At 63.5% G+C, this 14018-nt stretch overlaps 1 protein-coding gene across 1 annotated transcript in view; it reads right to left on the reverse strand.

The window, feature by feature from the left end:
• Ablim2 (actin binding LIM protein family member 2) overlaps window positions 1–14018 on the reverse strand; it is a 98621-nt gene that overhangs the window by 18742 nt on the left and 65861 nt on the right. Inside the window, exons 12-18 of the mRNA XM_042672697.1 lie at window positions 13246–13366; window positions 11984–12082; window positions 5832–5933; window positions 5387–5440; window positions 2503–2622; window positions 1620–1672; window positions 516–651 (exon numbers count right to left, since the gene is read on the reverse strand). Of these exons, the coding sequence (XP_042528631.1) occupies window positions 516–651; window positions 1620–1672; window positions 2503–2622; window positions 5387–5440; window positions 5832–5933; window positions 11984–12082; window positions 13246–13366 (685 nt within the window). The remainder of the gene's footprint in view (window positions 1–515; window positions 652–1619; window positions 1673–2502; window positions 2623–5386; window positions 5441–5831; window positions 5934–11983; window positions 12083–13245; window positions 13367–14018) is intronic.

The following is a 14018-nucleotide window of genomic DNA, read 5'->3' on the forward strand; positions in this document are numbered from 1 at the left end:
GAAGCCAGGAGCCCTCCCACCTCCCACCCGCCCCCGTGGCCTCTGCCTCCTCCTCCCTCCAGTCCTGTGCCAGAAACCACCCCACCCGGTATAGACCCAAGGCTGCTTCCAGGTATCCCCGTTTGTGGTGGACAGGGCTTGCAATGCACGCTGGGAAAGCATGCCTAGGCCGTCCCTCTCCACACCCCAGGGGAAGACGGGTGCCAGCTGTCCCCAGGATCTGCGGTGGCGTGCCCGGGACTCAGCAGGGCCTGGTGGAGGGGATCTCGGGGGACAGTGCCTGTCACCAGCGCCAGGTCTGGCCTCGGCCCCCGGACCATGCCCACGCCTGGGCCCTTGGGGCCATTCGTCTCCAGTGCCCAAGGGCCCCTCGGCGTCCGCTTCCCTGTATCCCGAGGCTGGTGCCAGGCCCGCGGTGGGGCAGGGGCGGGCGCTGCTCTCTGGGTCCTTACGTCTGTGGGCTTTGCGGAGGGAGGCGGCGGGGAGGCGGCCCCCGGCTCAGAAGAACCACTCACGTGCGTAGAAGCTGTCCGCGGGTGGCCTGTGCGGAGGGTCTCGCTCCGGCCCGCTGCTGAGGGACAGGGACTGGCTGTCCAGGTCTGGAGAGTTAGTCCTGGTGTCCACACCGCCCTTGAGCAGCGGCCAGCCGGTCTGCGGAGGGGAGGGATGTCGAGTGAATGCGGCGGTGCCCCTCCTTCTAGCAGCTTCCTTACTCCCAATGCCCTGGCCTAGCCCTCTGGGAGATAAAACTTCCAGCTCTTCACACAGATCTCCCTGCGCAGGGGTGACGCTGGGGGTGTGGCTGTCCTCGCTCACGGGGAGTGGGTGCAGGCTAGAATGGAGCCACACGGAGAAGGGGGAGCAGGTGCAGCTGAGGCCTTTCCCCCCCACCCGGCTGCCCTGCCTCACGGACTGGTGAGGGGGCCTGGGCTGGAGAGCACACACCCACGCAGCCCACGCCACACCCACGCAGCCTGCCGTCGTGAGCAGCTGCAGGCCGCGCCTGTGCATGCCTGGCTGCGCCTGTGCACGCCTGTGGATGCCTGGCCGTGCCTGTGCACGCCTGGCCACGCCTGTGCATGCCTGGCCACGCCTGTGGATGCCTGGCTGCGCCTGTGCACGCCTGGCCATGCCTGTGGATGCCTGGCCGCGCCTGTGCATGCCTGGCCGCGCCTGTGCATGCCTGTGCACGCCTGTGCACGCCTGGCCGCGCCTGTGGATGTTGGTCACACTGGTGCTCTCTAGCAGCTTCTGAGAGCTGCGTGCCGGCGTCAGAGCAGGGGCGGCCGGAAAGGCCGGAAATGTTCACCTGCAGCCTTTCCCAGAAAACATCGCCACACCGCTCCCAAAGCAGCCTTCATGCCCCGCAGCCCACGCGGCTGCTGCCCCGTCCTGTCCCCCAAACCTCAGACCCACAGCAGGCAGTGCCTCCAGAGCCAGGGGCCCTTCTTGGTCCCACCTTTGGTCCTGCAGGACTCCAAAGAACAGAGGAGGTGGAGGAAGAGGAAGAGGTGGAGGAGGAGGAGGAGGAAGAGTAGTAGGAGGAGGAGGAGAGGAAGAGATGGAGGAGGAGGAGGAGGAAGAGGCACGGGCTAGGGACCCGCTGGCCCCACAATTACCTTCCTGCTGTCCTGGTCGGAGCTCTCCTCCTCTCCGTCTAAGCGCCTCATGGCTGTGAGGGAAGATCGTGTGTGAGGCCGATGTGTGTGCTCCGCACACACGTGTGTGAGGACAACACGCCTGCGTTGCACACACAAGCGCCTTTTCAGGGCCAGGAACAAGGCGGGCAGGCGTGCGGGCGCAGCCTGGGGGAGGCGCGTGCACACCCTGAGCATGAATGGCTGAGCGGCACCGACGCCATCTCAATTCTGGCCTCTGCCCCGCTTCCCCAGGGAACAGCCACGGTGGGGGCCCCAGCACCTGGCATCCGAAGGCCACGTTTTCTACTTTGCTCGTGGGATGCTGAGGAACGGAAGGCCTTATTCACTGGAGCCTCACGTCCATCACGGCCCCCCGCCTTCCCCAGGAAAGGGGGCCTGGTGCCATGTCACAGATTGGCAGTCTGAGGCTGGGTGAGGGGCTGCGGAGAAGGCCAGGTGCTGGCTGCCTGTGTCGTGTGGCAGCGCTGGCTGGGATCCAAGCAGGCTGAGCCCCAGGCCCCCCTTGTCTGTCCCCCACTCACCAACACGGTGAACCGGTGAGGAGCAGTAGTGACAAACGCAAGCATGCAAAATACCCCTGAGTGGCTCGGTCAGAGCGCCCCGAGTCGGCTGTTTGCCGACGTGCACGCTACCTGCGGTATTTTAGGGGTGCCGTCCCCAGCGGGGCTGACATGTCTTCAACTAAGACAGGCACTGGGTGAGAGACCAGCTGAGCACATCCTCCGACGACACGCACCCCACGCGCACGCATGCAGCCAGTGAACCGAGACCTGCACGCGCCTGCCCGGCCCGTGCCCGGAGCCAGCAGCCCAGATGACGTGCCGGCTGGCCGGCTTCTTACCTGCAGCCAGTGGCGGGCTGGAGCCGGCCCGTCTTTTGGAACGCCCTGCCTCCTGCACCACCAAGGACAAGGCTGACACCAGGCCCGAGAGCTTGGACACTGGGGACTGGGCTACAGGACCTTGACGAGACAGGGCCAAAAGCCAAGACTGAGCGCTTCCGGTCAGGACGCACGGACGCCGAGGTTCCCCTGACTACGGCCGGCTCTCCCTCCTCGGGAGAGACGTAACGACGCACATCCTTGCGCCCTCCGTTCTCAAGGCTGAGCTGCCGCAGGACCCCGGGGCCGTGGGTGGCAATCAGTGGGGCTCATTTCTGGAAAGCCAGGAGGCTGGAAAATGGCGGCCAATGCCAGAACAGCTCCGTGCGACATGGGGCTGGGCTTCAGGCGGAGCATCAGCCGTGGCTGCCAGGGGCTGGCTGCCCACGGTGGACAGGCTGACCCACACTGCGGGGACCTCCCCAGGACTGGCGTTCTGCCTGTCCCTCTGCTCACGCTGCTGCCCACACCGGGGGGCGGGGGGTGCAGTCAGCCAGGCTGCCGGAGCCCAGATCACCAGAGGGCAGGGGCGTCACGGATTCTCCTGAGAATTACAGATGCTTAGGCAAGAAATTGGCACCGCGCATTCTTGCAGGATCGCTTCCTTAACACCTCTGAGCCTCAGTTTCCTGATCTGCGAAATGGGCCCATGGCCCCTCTCCCAGTTGTAGAAATCAAGTGAGATGGCAAATCCCAGCAAAGCCCGGAGTCGTGGGGCGGCCAGCTCACAGATTCAAAGAGCGAGGGAGGGATGAGTGGGGGGCCTCGGCCGCTAGCTGAGCTCTCAGGAAATTTTGGAAATCCCATTGGGACGATCGGAGGAAGAGTGTTTCTTGTGTGTCATGAGGCCGTCCACCCTCCCCCCCCCACTTTTGTCCCAAGGGACTTTCTGGGGAAAGGACCACTTACTGCTTCCTGCCCCCTTGTCAAGGCATCCCAAGGGAAGGGCCTCTTTAGCTTCCCTTTGGAGGAGGACGGGCCAGCTCTCCCTCCTTCCCCGCTCTGTCTCATGTCTCCATACGTGAGCACACGTGATGCACATATGTATCTATATATGTCCATTTACCGAGACATTTACTCCTTTCTATCTACTCACTTATTCTTTCAACCTTCTATCTTCTTACCGGTCTACCATCCACCTACCATCCATCTACCCACACACATGCTTCCCGTCCGTGGTCCCTTCCCTCTTTACCATCCCATCCACCCATCCACCCTCTCATTCATACATCCAGCTGCCCGCTCTTCCCTGCATCCATTCATCTATCCTCCCTTCCTTCATCCCTTTCTCCTCCTCTTAGCCATCCATCCAGCCAGCCTTAGCCATCCATCTTATCCTTCCCTCCCTTCATCCATCTCTTTTTATCCATCCCTCCCCACATCTACTCACCAGCTACCCGCCTGCTCACTCGACCACCCATCCACCATGCCTCTCTCTGCCCTTCAGTGCAGTCCTCCGCCCAGAATCACCCACCCATCCCCGCAGTGTGCTCTCCACCTATCCCTCCCCCTGGACCATGCGTTTTGTGCTTAGCCCTGCAGCCTGTCTCCCTCCCTTCACCAAGTGCGCAGCAGGGACCTGTGCTGTCCTGAGCATGGGGGGGGGGGTGCAGAGAGCCTCAGACACAACCCCACCCCCCAGAGAATGGAGGCCCATAGGGGTACGGGAGCTTTCTAGACAGCGTAGCCAGAGCAAAGTCAGCGCACAGGTGCTGCTCAGGACACGCATGGACGAGCGCTTGCTGGATACCTCCCCACAGGCAGGCCTGCATGTGGTCCGACAAAGGCCTGCTAAGGGAGCTGAGGGACTGAATTCCTGCCCTCCCCTCCCTCACAGAGACAATGCTCTCTGCCCCCCTGCCAGAGAGTTCTTATGCTCTAGAACACCAGAGCTGAATTCTTTGCTTTTGGGTTAGAGAAAGCAATGTGCAAAGCACAAGGCCTGTGGCCATTGTGGAGGAAATAAAAAAAAAAATCAAGTGTTGTAACTAGAGCACTGATTGGCAGCCAGACCCAGGAAGCGGCTGAAGCCCAAAGAACCTGTCCAGCCTCTGGTGCCTGCCGTTTCCAGTTTAAACCTGCCTCCAACCCATCATCTCACCAGGGAAAGCAGGGCTCTGTGGATGAGGAAACAGGCTCAGGACCCCCATCACCCGAGATTCCCTTCTGGTTCCTTCATATTCCCGCTCCATGCCCCCAGCCATGAGGCCCAGACACACACCATCCCAGGTAGGCTCATGTGGCCACTAGGTGGGGGAGGGTATCAAAGGGCCAAGCCGCGCCCCCATCACCCAGGCCACGCCTTCACCCTAACATGCCACACCCCCACATCCAGGCCACGCCCCCATCCAGGCCCTCACCCTAACCAAGCCACACCCCCACATCCAGGCCACGCCCTCATGGCCAGCAGGAAACCCTGTGAACCTGGGGCAGGGCAGTTCAGTTTATCCACAGACACCCTCAAGCCACAGGGCCTAGGTTCTCACTAAGGAGTAAGTGCCTGAGAGCATTCTGTTTCCCAGGGGTGTAGACAGAGACTCCCTGTCACCCAGCAGCTCAGGTGGGGTCCATTGGACAATTCCCCCCACAGCAGCATCATGGAAGCCATCCAAACCGGACCCCAGCCCAGCCCCACCTGCCTGGGCTCAGCTTCAGGTCATCACACACACACACACACACACACACACACACACACACACACACACACACACAGCGCCTCGCAGTGAGCATGCACAGAAGCTCACACCGCAGCAGCGCCCAGGACCTGCACACAGCACAGGGCACATGCAGAAGCAAGCGGGCAGCGCGGCATGCGGGTTCAACGGAGCAGCGGCGCCGACTGTACCGTGCTGCTTGTAGATTGGGGGCCTCCTGTAGATGTTATCTTTTACGCCAGTGTCTGTGGAGAAGGAGAAGAAGGTGAGGCACAGGAGGGGTCTTCCTTCACCCACGCGTCGCTCGCCCCCGAGGGTCAGCCAGTTCCACAGTCAGCAGAGAGACGTGGGCAGCGGGAGGCAACGGACGTAGAAGCCCCAGGCCCGTCAGGCACCCCACCCCAGATGCCACCCCCGACTGCAGGGCAGGGAGAAGAGGAGGCCGGGGAAGGAGACCAGGGAGAGCCCCGGGGGCACTGGGGTGCGGCAGCTTGGATGGTGCCCCTGCCGCCCAGCTCCCCCCCGTTTTAGGGGGGCTTCTGGAGAACCTCAAACACACACCATCATTGGATGAGTTTAAGCAGCTCAGCGTGTGGGGTCACGTGACAGGGTGGCAGGTGCAGGAGCCCGGCCTACCTGGGACGTGGAAGTGGCGAGGAGCCTGCTGGTAGGTGGAGGAGGGCGGCCTGCTGTCGGAGAGCACCGAGAGGCTGGGCGTGCTGCGGCCACTTTCGCTGCCTCCAGTGGGGAGGGCAGACGGCACACGCGGGGAGGGAAGAGCAGGACAGAGAAGTTCAGGCCAAGAGGCTGGTCCGCAGCCCCGTGGTCCCAGCCCCTCCCGCGGCGGGGCCCGTGAACCCAGGCCACCTCTCCAACTATGCCCTGCGACTTGTTAATGCAACCCTGCAAGGGAGCCGGCGCCGTGGCCCAGAGCAGGAGCGAGGTCTAGACAAAGCGTGCCAGGGCCCGCTGGGTGGGGCCCACTGCCCAGGAGGGGCCGGCCGAGCCCAGTGTCCTGGGGTGCGTGCCCAGCTGCTCCTGTGCCAGGTATAGTGCATATTCACACTGGGTCTGCCTTTCCACTGTCCTGTGTCTATACGAGGCCCACGTACCCACTGCCTTTGTGTGTGAAGGTGCAGTGTTGAGAATCCACACAATAACCCTGAGAATAGGCCTGGAGGCTAGACTGGGTTGAAGGCACCTCTTCAAAGTCTTGGAGCAGCCCACGAGAAAGCTGTCAGTCACCCGCCACTGACGTGGGAAATGCCCTCCGACCCTAGCCCCATCTCCCCTCTGGAGCTGTGCCTTCCGCTCTGGGAAGGAGGCTGGATTATCAGGACCCTGGTTAGCCATGGCGGGCGCTGGGTGGCTGACCCTGCCCTCCACCTATTCAAGAATACGGGATGGACGGAATGTGTCAGACACCAGGAGCTCGATGAGGAATGCGGCTGATGGCAAGACACCCCAAGGTGACCTCACCTCTCCCGCCAGCCCCAGCCTGCCGGACATCACAGGAGGGCTGCAGGGGAGGGTGCCCTGGCCTGGAGAGCCTGTTACCGGGCCGCGGGCTGCCTCTCATGATGGGACCGGCCTGGCTCAGAGTGGACTGGTGATGGATGGCACCCCAGGCAGGCACCGCCCATGCGGGGAGCTGCTGCAGTTGAAGCGCACCCAGGCAGAGGTGCCGGCAGACCCCAACCAGCACCCACGCCGAGCCGAGGCTGCCCATGCCACTCTGACTTTGAGCATCTTTTCTTGCTGACGCGCCTGGTCACGCAGGTGGAACTTGGAGGAACACAGCCCCGGTGAAGCCCTGAAGCTTCCAGCTTTACTCCGGCGCCCCCTGGTGGCAGTGGGGAGGCCTCACCCAGGGAGACGCAGCCTTTCTGCCCATCATGGCCAGGGAAGGCCGGTCCCCAAGGGGAGCAAAGCACAACAGAAGCAGGGGCCTTGAAAACGCCTCTGCACAGACTCCGCAAGGGGCCGAAGGGGCTCATGGCGGGCTGCTAGGGGGCAGGGCTGGCCCGCTGCAGAACGGCTGACCGCAGGACGCAGCAGGCTGTCCCTTCTACCCAGAGCTAGGGCCCTCATTGCAGCCCCACCAGGTGGCCTAGGATAGTGACACTCCTGCGCCCCTACAGCAAGCAGTGACCCCCAAGATGACAAGCAGCATTTCCACACAGACAGGACCATCTCAGGAGGGCCCACGGCACACCGGCCCCTCTGCCACCTGGTCCCGCGCCTCTCCTGCCCGCCCGCCAGGCCCTTCTCCGAGCTGCCCGCTGGCCTCCGCCCTCCTGGAAGCGGCTTGGCTGAAAGCTTCTGCCATCCACGGCAGAGGCCCCAGCGGCCTCCAGCCCGGGAGGAGGCCGCGCCCGAGTGCTGGAGGGCCTTTCTCTGACTTTTGTTTTTTCACTTCTTTATCCACTGCGTTCATTTCCCACCGACTCCACATGCACCTAAAGACCAGCTCGTGTTCTGTGCTTCCTCCCCCACACAAATCATCTCTGTGCTGGTCAGTCTTCCCACAGATTTCCAGGTTTGACGCATTTCCTGGGGAAGCGCCACGGCCTTGCTCTTCCTGAAGCACCCAGGAGCCGTGCGGGGTCACGTTCTGCCTCCACAGCCGCAGCTCCTCCATCCCCGCGTTCCAGCGCATCACCGTGCGCACGCGCAGCTGCTGACAGCTGCTTGCTAGCTGGATGACTGGTGAGGTCTGACTCCTGTCTGGGGTGACTTTGCTGTGAGGCTCGATGGGCTCACAGTTTTCTGCCTGCGGTTGCTTGAGCACATTCACAGCGGTAGTGGGGAAGACGCCTTGGCCGGCGCTCGGCTCCCGCGTCCTCCCTCCATCTGGGACCTGTCCACCGCGGAAGCAGCGTGATCCTCTCACCTTTCCATTAAGTTAACCTGCACTGGCGTCGTCATAGTCCAGCATCTGCACGGACGTCAACCTTTCGGGCTGAGCCTTTTCAGCCGGAGGAAGTAGCCCCGGTTCAGATGGATCTGCTTTTAACTGTCACCCTCCTCCCACCCCGCCCCGCAGGGAAGCCTCCCCACCCCACGTCTGAGCTTTAAGGTCAAATTCAGCTCTGGCTGGTCTCATCCCTTTATTACCACAGCATCCTGGAATCAGTTCTTCTGTTGCTTCCAAGCCATCCTCGGCTGCCAAGTGCCCTGGTGATTCTGAATCTTCCGTAGACGCTGAGCTGGGGGTCTTGAGTCCCCTCGGGCTCTGAAGAGAGTGTACCACCTTCCAAGACACTTGTGTAAGTCTGCCCCTCAAGCTAGCGAGGTCCCCGGAGGATGGACATATCCAGGGGCTCTGGGGAGAGGTTGTCACTCAGTCCTTCCTGCTCTCTGCGCTGTAGGCGCACCGTGGTGGGGCTGGCCATTGTAGGCTGGGGATGGCTCGAGGTTGGTGGAAAGGCTTGGGAATAATCAGTTCCAGTGTGAAAAGAAGAACCTCCACTTCAGCGAGGCCCGGGAGCCGTGGGCTTGTCTGCGAGAGGCCCGTGGTGGCGGGTGAGGAGGGCTGGGCGTGCCCGTGGCTCAGCGCTGCAGAGGCCTCTGCGCGCCTGGCTGGCTTTCACCTTGCGGAGTTCCCAAGGACTCGCAGGACAGCCGCGGGCTCTCCCTGGGGGAGGAGGAGGCGGGGTGAGTCACCAGGCCTTTCCCACGGCAGTTTCCCGGGATCCGTGTCTTTGTCTTGCCCGTGGCTGCTGGATGCCACGCCGTGCACGGCAGCCTTAGAAGTATCACTGCCACGCAGAGCTCACGGGCTATCATCACGCCCGGCGCTCACGCCGTGTCCGGGCCAGCCGTGGCTGAAGGAGGTGGGAAGGACACTGGGCCCGGAGCTCTAGGCAGAGAGAGGCTGTCACAGATTGCTCCGTGGATGTCTCCACTCCTGGGAGAACTTTCCCTGCAGGACCTGAGGTTCCACCAGGCAGACAAGGAGAGATGGTTCGGTCCTGGGAGCCACGGTTGTCTGTGACCACGAGATGCTCCAGGGCACAGAGGGGCCCCGAGTCCCTCCAACAGCTGGCCCTTTGAAAGCACTTCCTCAGAGCTTGGAACACAGGTGCCACTCGCAGGGGGGGGGGCCCTCTGACTTGGTGCACGCCACCGGCGCCTCCCAGGTGCCATCACTAGCTTCCCACCCACGGTGGCACCCAGGACCCTCTGCTGAGTTCTCATCGGACCGTCCAGCACAGCACAGCTCTGCCATCGTGTCCACGGACCAGACAGTCCCTGCCAGAGGGGGCGGAAGGCTCCCCAGCCCCCACTGGTGCCCCCTCAGCCCGGGAGCCTGCCTCCCGGAAGCCACGGGGCCCCGGGGACAGCTGGCCTGGCTACTGCCCTCACAGGGCGCCGTCCCCGGGGGACAGCTGGCCTGGCTACTGCCCTCACAGGGCGCCGTCCGTCCGCAGGACCTGTGGGGCCGGTGGACGCGCGCATGCCCCGGCCGCCACCCCGTCCTTCCCGCACTGGCCCCGTGGGAGGGGACCGCGGGCCGTGCTGGGCCACGTCTGCTCCCCGAGCCCAGCCTCTCCACGTGGCATCAGAGCTCCGCGTGGGGTGCGTCTCGGTTACTGGCCCAGCCCTTTATGTGCACCAGAGTGGACTCGAAACCATCAGCGCCACACAGGCGGGACGCCCACGCGGCCTCCAGTACCGTGGCCTTCTCCTCGGTGGGCCTCCGCTGCCTCCTGCTGGCCCAGCGGGCAGCGCGGGCCCCTTGAGGACCATCACCGGACACAGGCACGTGACCAGTGACCACAGCCCCCCACGCGCCCGAGGGCCGGGGGTTAACGCCCCATTTTAGACTAAGGGAGGTGACACGCGTGGCTGGGAGGTATCACCGTCACGCCTGGAGTGGGGAAGGGAGGCCTCAACTGGAGGCTCCAACATCGGAGGCCCTCTGCCTCCCGCCCTGCGATCCATGTCCTTTGGAGGGCCGCTGCAGGGTCAGAGACTTCTGTCCGGGGCTCTGTTCCCTGCGGGAAGCCCGTGGCAGGGCGGAGCGGCGTCTCCCCGCGGGGACCGCCTGACTCCCGAGCACACGGGTTCTCTTGGGGCATGGGAGCGACTCCTGCAGACCCCCACAGGCACCGGGCCGGGCAGACACCGGTGCGGACGGGCGCGGACGGCGGGACTCACCCTGGGCTGGGCTCAGCTGCAACTGCCCCACCGTTACTCCCTCTGGGACCAGACTTCCAGAACCTTCCTGAGGCACAGCTGCAACACTGGGGACTGGCAGGGGGCCTCAGTGCTGGGCCCTCTGGAGCCCATGTCTGCACTCAACATGGCGTCGGCTTCCCCCCACGGCAGAGGTGCCTGGCGGAGCGCCGCGTGTCAGAGGCCTCCCCCCCGTCCTCATGCGGCCTCTCCGTACTGTGCCGAGAGCGAAAACACCCAAGGCTGCTGCCACCACCACCTCCTCCTCCTCCTCCTCTTCTTCTTCCTCCTCCTCCTCTTCGTGCCAATCCTGGGGCTTGAACTTAGGGCCTGGGCACTGTTGTAGAGCTTTTTTTTTTTTTTTTGCCAGTCCTAGAGCTTGAACTCAGGGCCTGGCCTCTGTCCCTGAGCCTCTATGGACTCAAGGCTAGCACTCTACCACTTGAGCCACAGAGCCACTTCCAGCCTTTTCTGTGAGTGTGGTACTGAGGAATGGAACCCAGGACTGCATGCGTGCTAGGCGAGCGCTCTGCCCCTCAGCCGCCTTCCCAGCTCCTGTCACTGAGCTTTTGTCCTCAAGGCTGGCACTCTACCACCTGAGCCACAGCACCACTTTTGCCTTTTGTTCACCAATGAAAAGTCACTGCCCAGATTGGCGGTGAACAATGACCTCAGGTCTCCGTCTCCTAAATGTTAGGCCTGCCATGAAAAACGGCTCTTTCCCCTTTCTTCTTCCTGGGTACACGTGCGGCCCCTTCCCTAGAGCCCCCACCTGGCCTCCCAAACCCAGGTAACTGGCACACCCTTTTTCTGAGGTCACGTCTGGGACCACCCCACACCTCCTGCGGCCCCTGGGAGGCTCCCAGACTCTGAGGTCATGTCTGCATCCCACCTCTCCCTTCCTTAACCCCAATCCTGCCAGAGTCATCCCTTCCCTTCCCCTCCCTTCTCCATACCCCTCCATCTCATGATCTCCCCCCCAAAAAACAACCCACTCTTTTCAGTAAACCCTTTGCTGTCTGAATCACATGGTGGTTTCTTTTCGGTTAAATCTTACACTGAGTAGTAGGATTACAGGCATGAGCACCAGCACCCCGCTTCAGGGCCTCTTCCTTACAAGTCTGTCAGCCTTGGTGGCCAGCCCCCCCCCGCCCCCCGTGACCTCACTGAACCTTGACCATCTCCCTACAGGCTCCCAGGTGGTCATGGGGGACGGAGGCTTCACGATGAGAGGCTGGGATGGGAGACACAACCAGCACAGAGACACAAGGGCGGGGTCATGAACACGTGTCCACAAGGAACCGGGGACAGGGACAGTGGCGGCCCGTGCTGGGCTGGCTCAGGGCTGGAGCACGCGGGCTGTGAGTCCCGGCCTGCCACCGCGTCTCGAAGGCTCTGGCGTCACAGTCCGCTCTGCGCCCGGCCCTCAAACCGGCTTCTACCAGGGATGCGTGGCCCTGCCCAGGCCAGGCCCACGGCCCTGTCCTTCCTGGAACACAGACACACGGACAAGACGCAGCCACCGCACAAGACACACAGCGCGGCACAGGTGGGAGACGGCCCGAAGCCATGCGGGAACACAGACGGCGCCCAGCACCGCGCCTTACCTCGGAAGTAAGGGATGTAATGATGTCTGAACGCGGAGGTAGGGCTCGGGTGCTGGGACAAGGACAGGCAGCTACTGGTACCAACGCTGCCAGTACCAGCTGCGGGCGACAGAGGGCAGTCAGTGACCCGGGCTCCCGACCCCAATGCCGCCAAACAGTCCTCGTGCCCCGGGCTAGGGACATCTGTGCGTCCTCTCCGGGAAGGCACTCCCCTCTGGGCCAAGGCCGGGCACCGCGCGGCCGAGCCCAGCTCCGCTCCAGGGCCGGCACAAGGGGTGCAGAGCCCAGCCTGTCCCGTTGGGGGCACCGTGGCAGGCAGCTGCCACTACCATCAGCACAGGTCTCGCTGATGGGTCCCCGGCCAAGCGGGTGCCAGACAGGTCACCATTACGCCTACCCACGGAGGCCCCGCCTGCCTGCCATCAGCCACTCGCCACCTGCTCCGCCGCTCCTTCACGCAGGACACCCTCCCCCCTCCCTTCTTCCCTCACGCACGCGCTCCCGCTCACACCCACTTTCTTCCTCAGCCACAGGGCAAGGGGGCAAGAAACATGACTTTGCAAATGAAATGTTTCGATTTTTCCACAAAGTGTGCGAGGGTGAGAGCCGCGGCCCGTGGGGTGTGAACAGGGGGTCAGGTGTGAACAGGGCTCATGCACGGCCGGCCAGGGAGGAAGCAGTTTGGAAAAATCCCTCGGAGGGCAGCGTCCGTCCGTGTGCATTGTTGCTGTGGCTTTGACACCCTCAGGGGGCTGAGGGCTTCAAAGTGGAGAAAGCAATGCACAGCACAGCTGGGTGCAGGCAGGGTGAGGAGACACGGGGCAGAGAGGACCCTGCAGGGCTCTCGCCTGGGCCTGGGCCTGGGCAGCTCACCAACTTTCCCGTGAGGACGGCCATCTCCTGGGTGATTGCCGGAACAGCTAACTGACCTGTGAGCAGACCGCTGCTGCCCCCTGCTGGCAGGGCTGGGCCTTGCACAGACACACAGCCTGGGGCTGGTTCCGTTCTGCCCGCCGTCTCCCATTTCCTGACACCTGAGTTTGCTCTACCTGGATGCACACTATGGTTCCTTAACCCACAGGGAGCCTGCTGCCTCTCACCCCGCCACGGGGCCATCTTTCCCTGTCCGTCACTGGAGTGACCCGGCTCCCCGTCACACACCCGGCCCTTGTGTTTCTAGGCCCCGTGATGAAGTCCTTCGACGTCAGCAGGAACGAGATGTACAGTGTCACCGGGGGTTACCGGGGCTGGGGACTGAGTACCTGGACGGCTGTAGTGTTGGGGTGACCGTGAGGTTGGGGTGTAGCGCCCGAGGCTGACAGAGCCGGCGGAGCTGGGGCTGGAGGTCCGGCACTGCTTGTAGGACCGGTCATCCTGGTCCCCCTGTGGGGGAAAACACGGCTGTGAGTGAGGAGCCCTCCCGACGCCCCGGGTCCCGCGATCGAGGCCTGCGACCCCACGATGGAGCCAGGCCTCCGTCAGGTGCCTCGGGAGGACCAGGCAGGGCGGGCCACAGTGCTGGTCCTGTGCTCGTCACATGACCCCCTGAGGTGGGACCCCGGTTCCTCCTGCCTGACTCTCTGGCACCCAAGGCTACAGGGAACAGCTCCAGAACTACTGAAATGTCCCTCAGTGTCCCTGGGGCCCCCACACATGTGAGCTGGCATCTCCACATGCTCAGGCACCCTTGGAGGGACACAGGCACCCCGGGGCTCCCCCCAAAGCCCAGCCGATGAGAGCCAGAAGCACCCACAACGCAGCCCCCACCCAGAGCAGGCCATGGAGGCATGAGCTGGCAGGGCGCCGCGGCGCCGGGAGCAGCTCTCTGCGGGGTGGCCAGGGGCCTGCCCAGCCTCCTGCTGAGGGCCGGCAGCCCAGCTCTGCCCTTGCTGGCACTGCTGGATGAGCAGGCGGGGCCTGGCCCGGCATCGTGGCGGCCCTGGTCTGTCTGGGCTGACCTCTGACCCTCAGGACTGCCCGCCCCACAGCCTTTTCTGTGTGTTTACTTTGGGCCTCCAGCTGCACTACTCCAAGC

The sequence above is a fragment of the Dipodomys spectabilis genome, unplaced genomic scaffold (genome assembly GCF_019054845.1).
Source record: "Dipodomys spectabilis isolate Male_0828 unplaced genomic scaffold, ASM1905484v1 ptg000760l, whole genome shotgun sequence".
NCBI lineage: Eukaryota > Metazoa > Chordata > Mammalia > Rodentia > Heteromyidae > Dipodomys > Dipodomys spectabilis.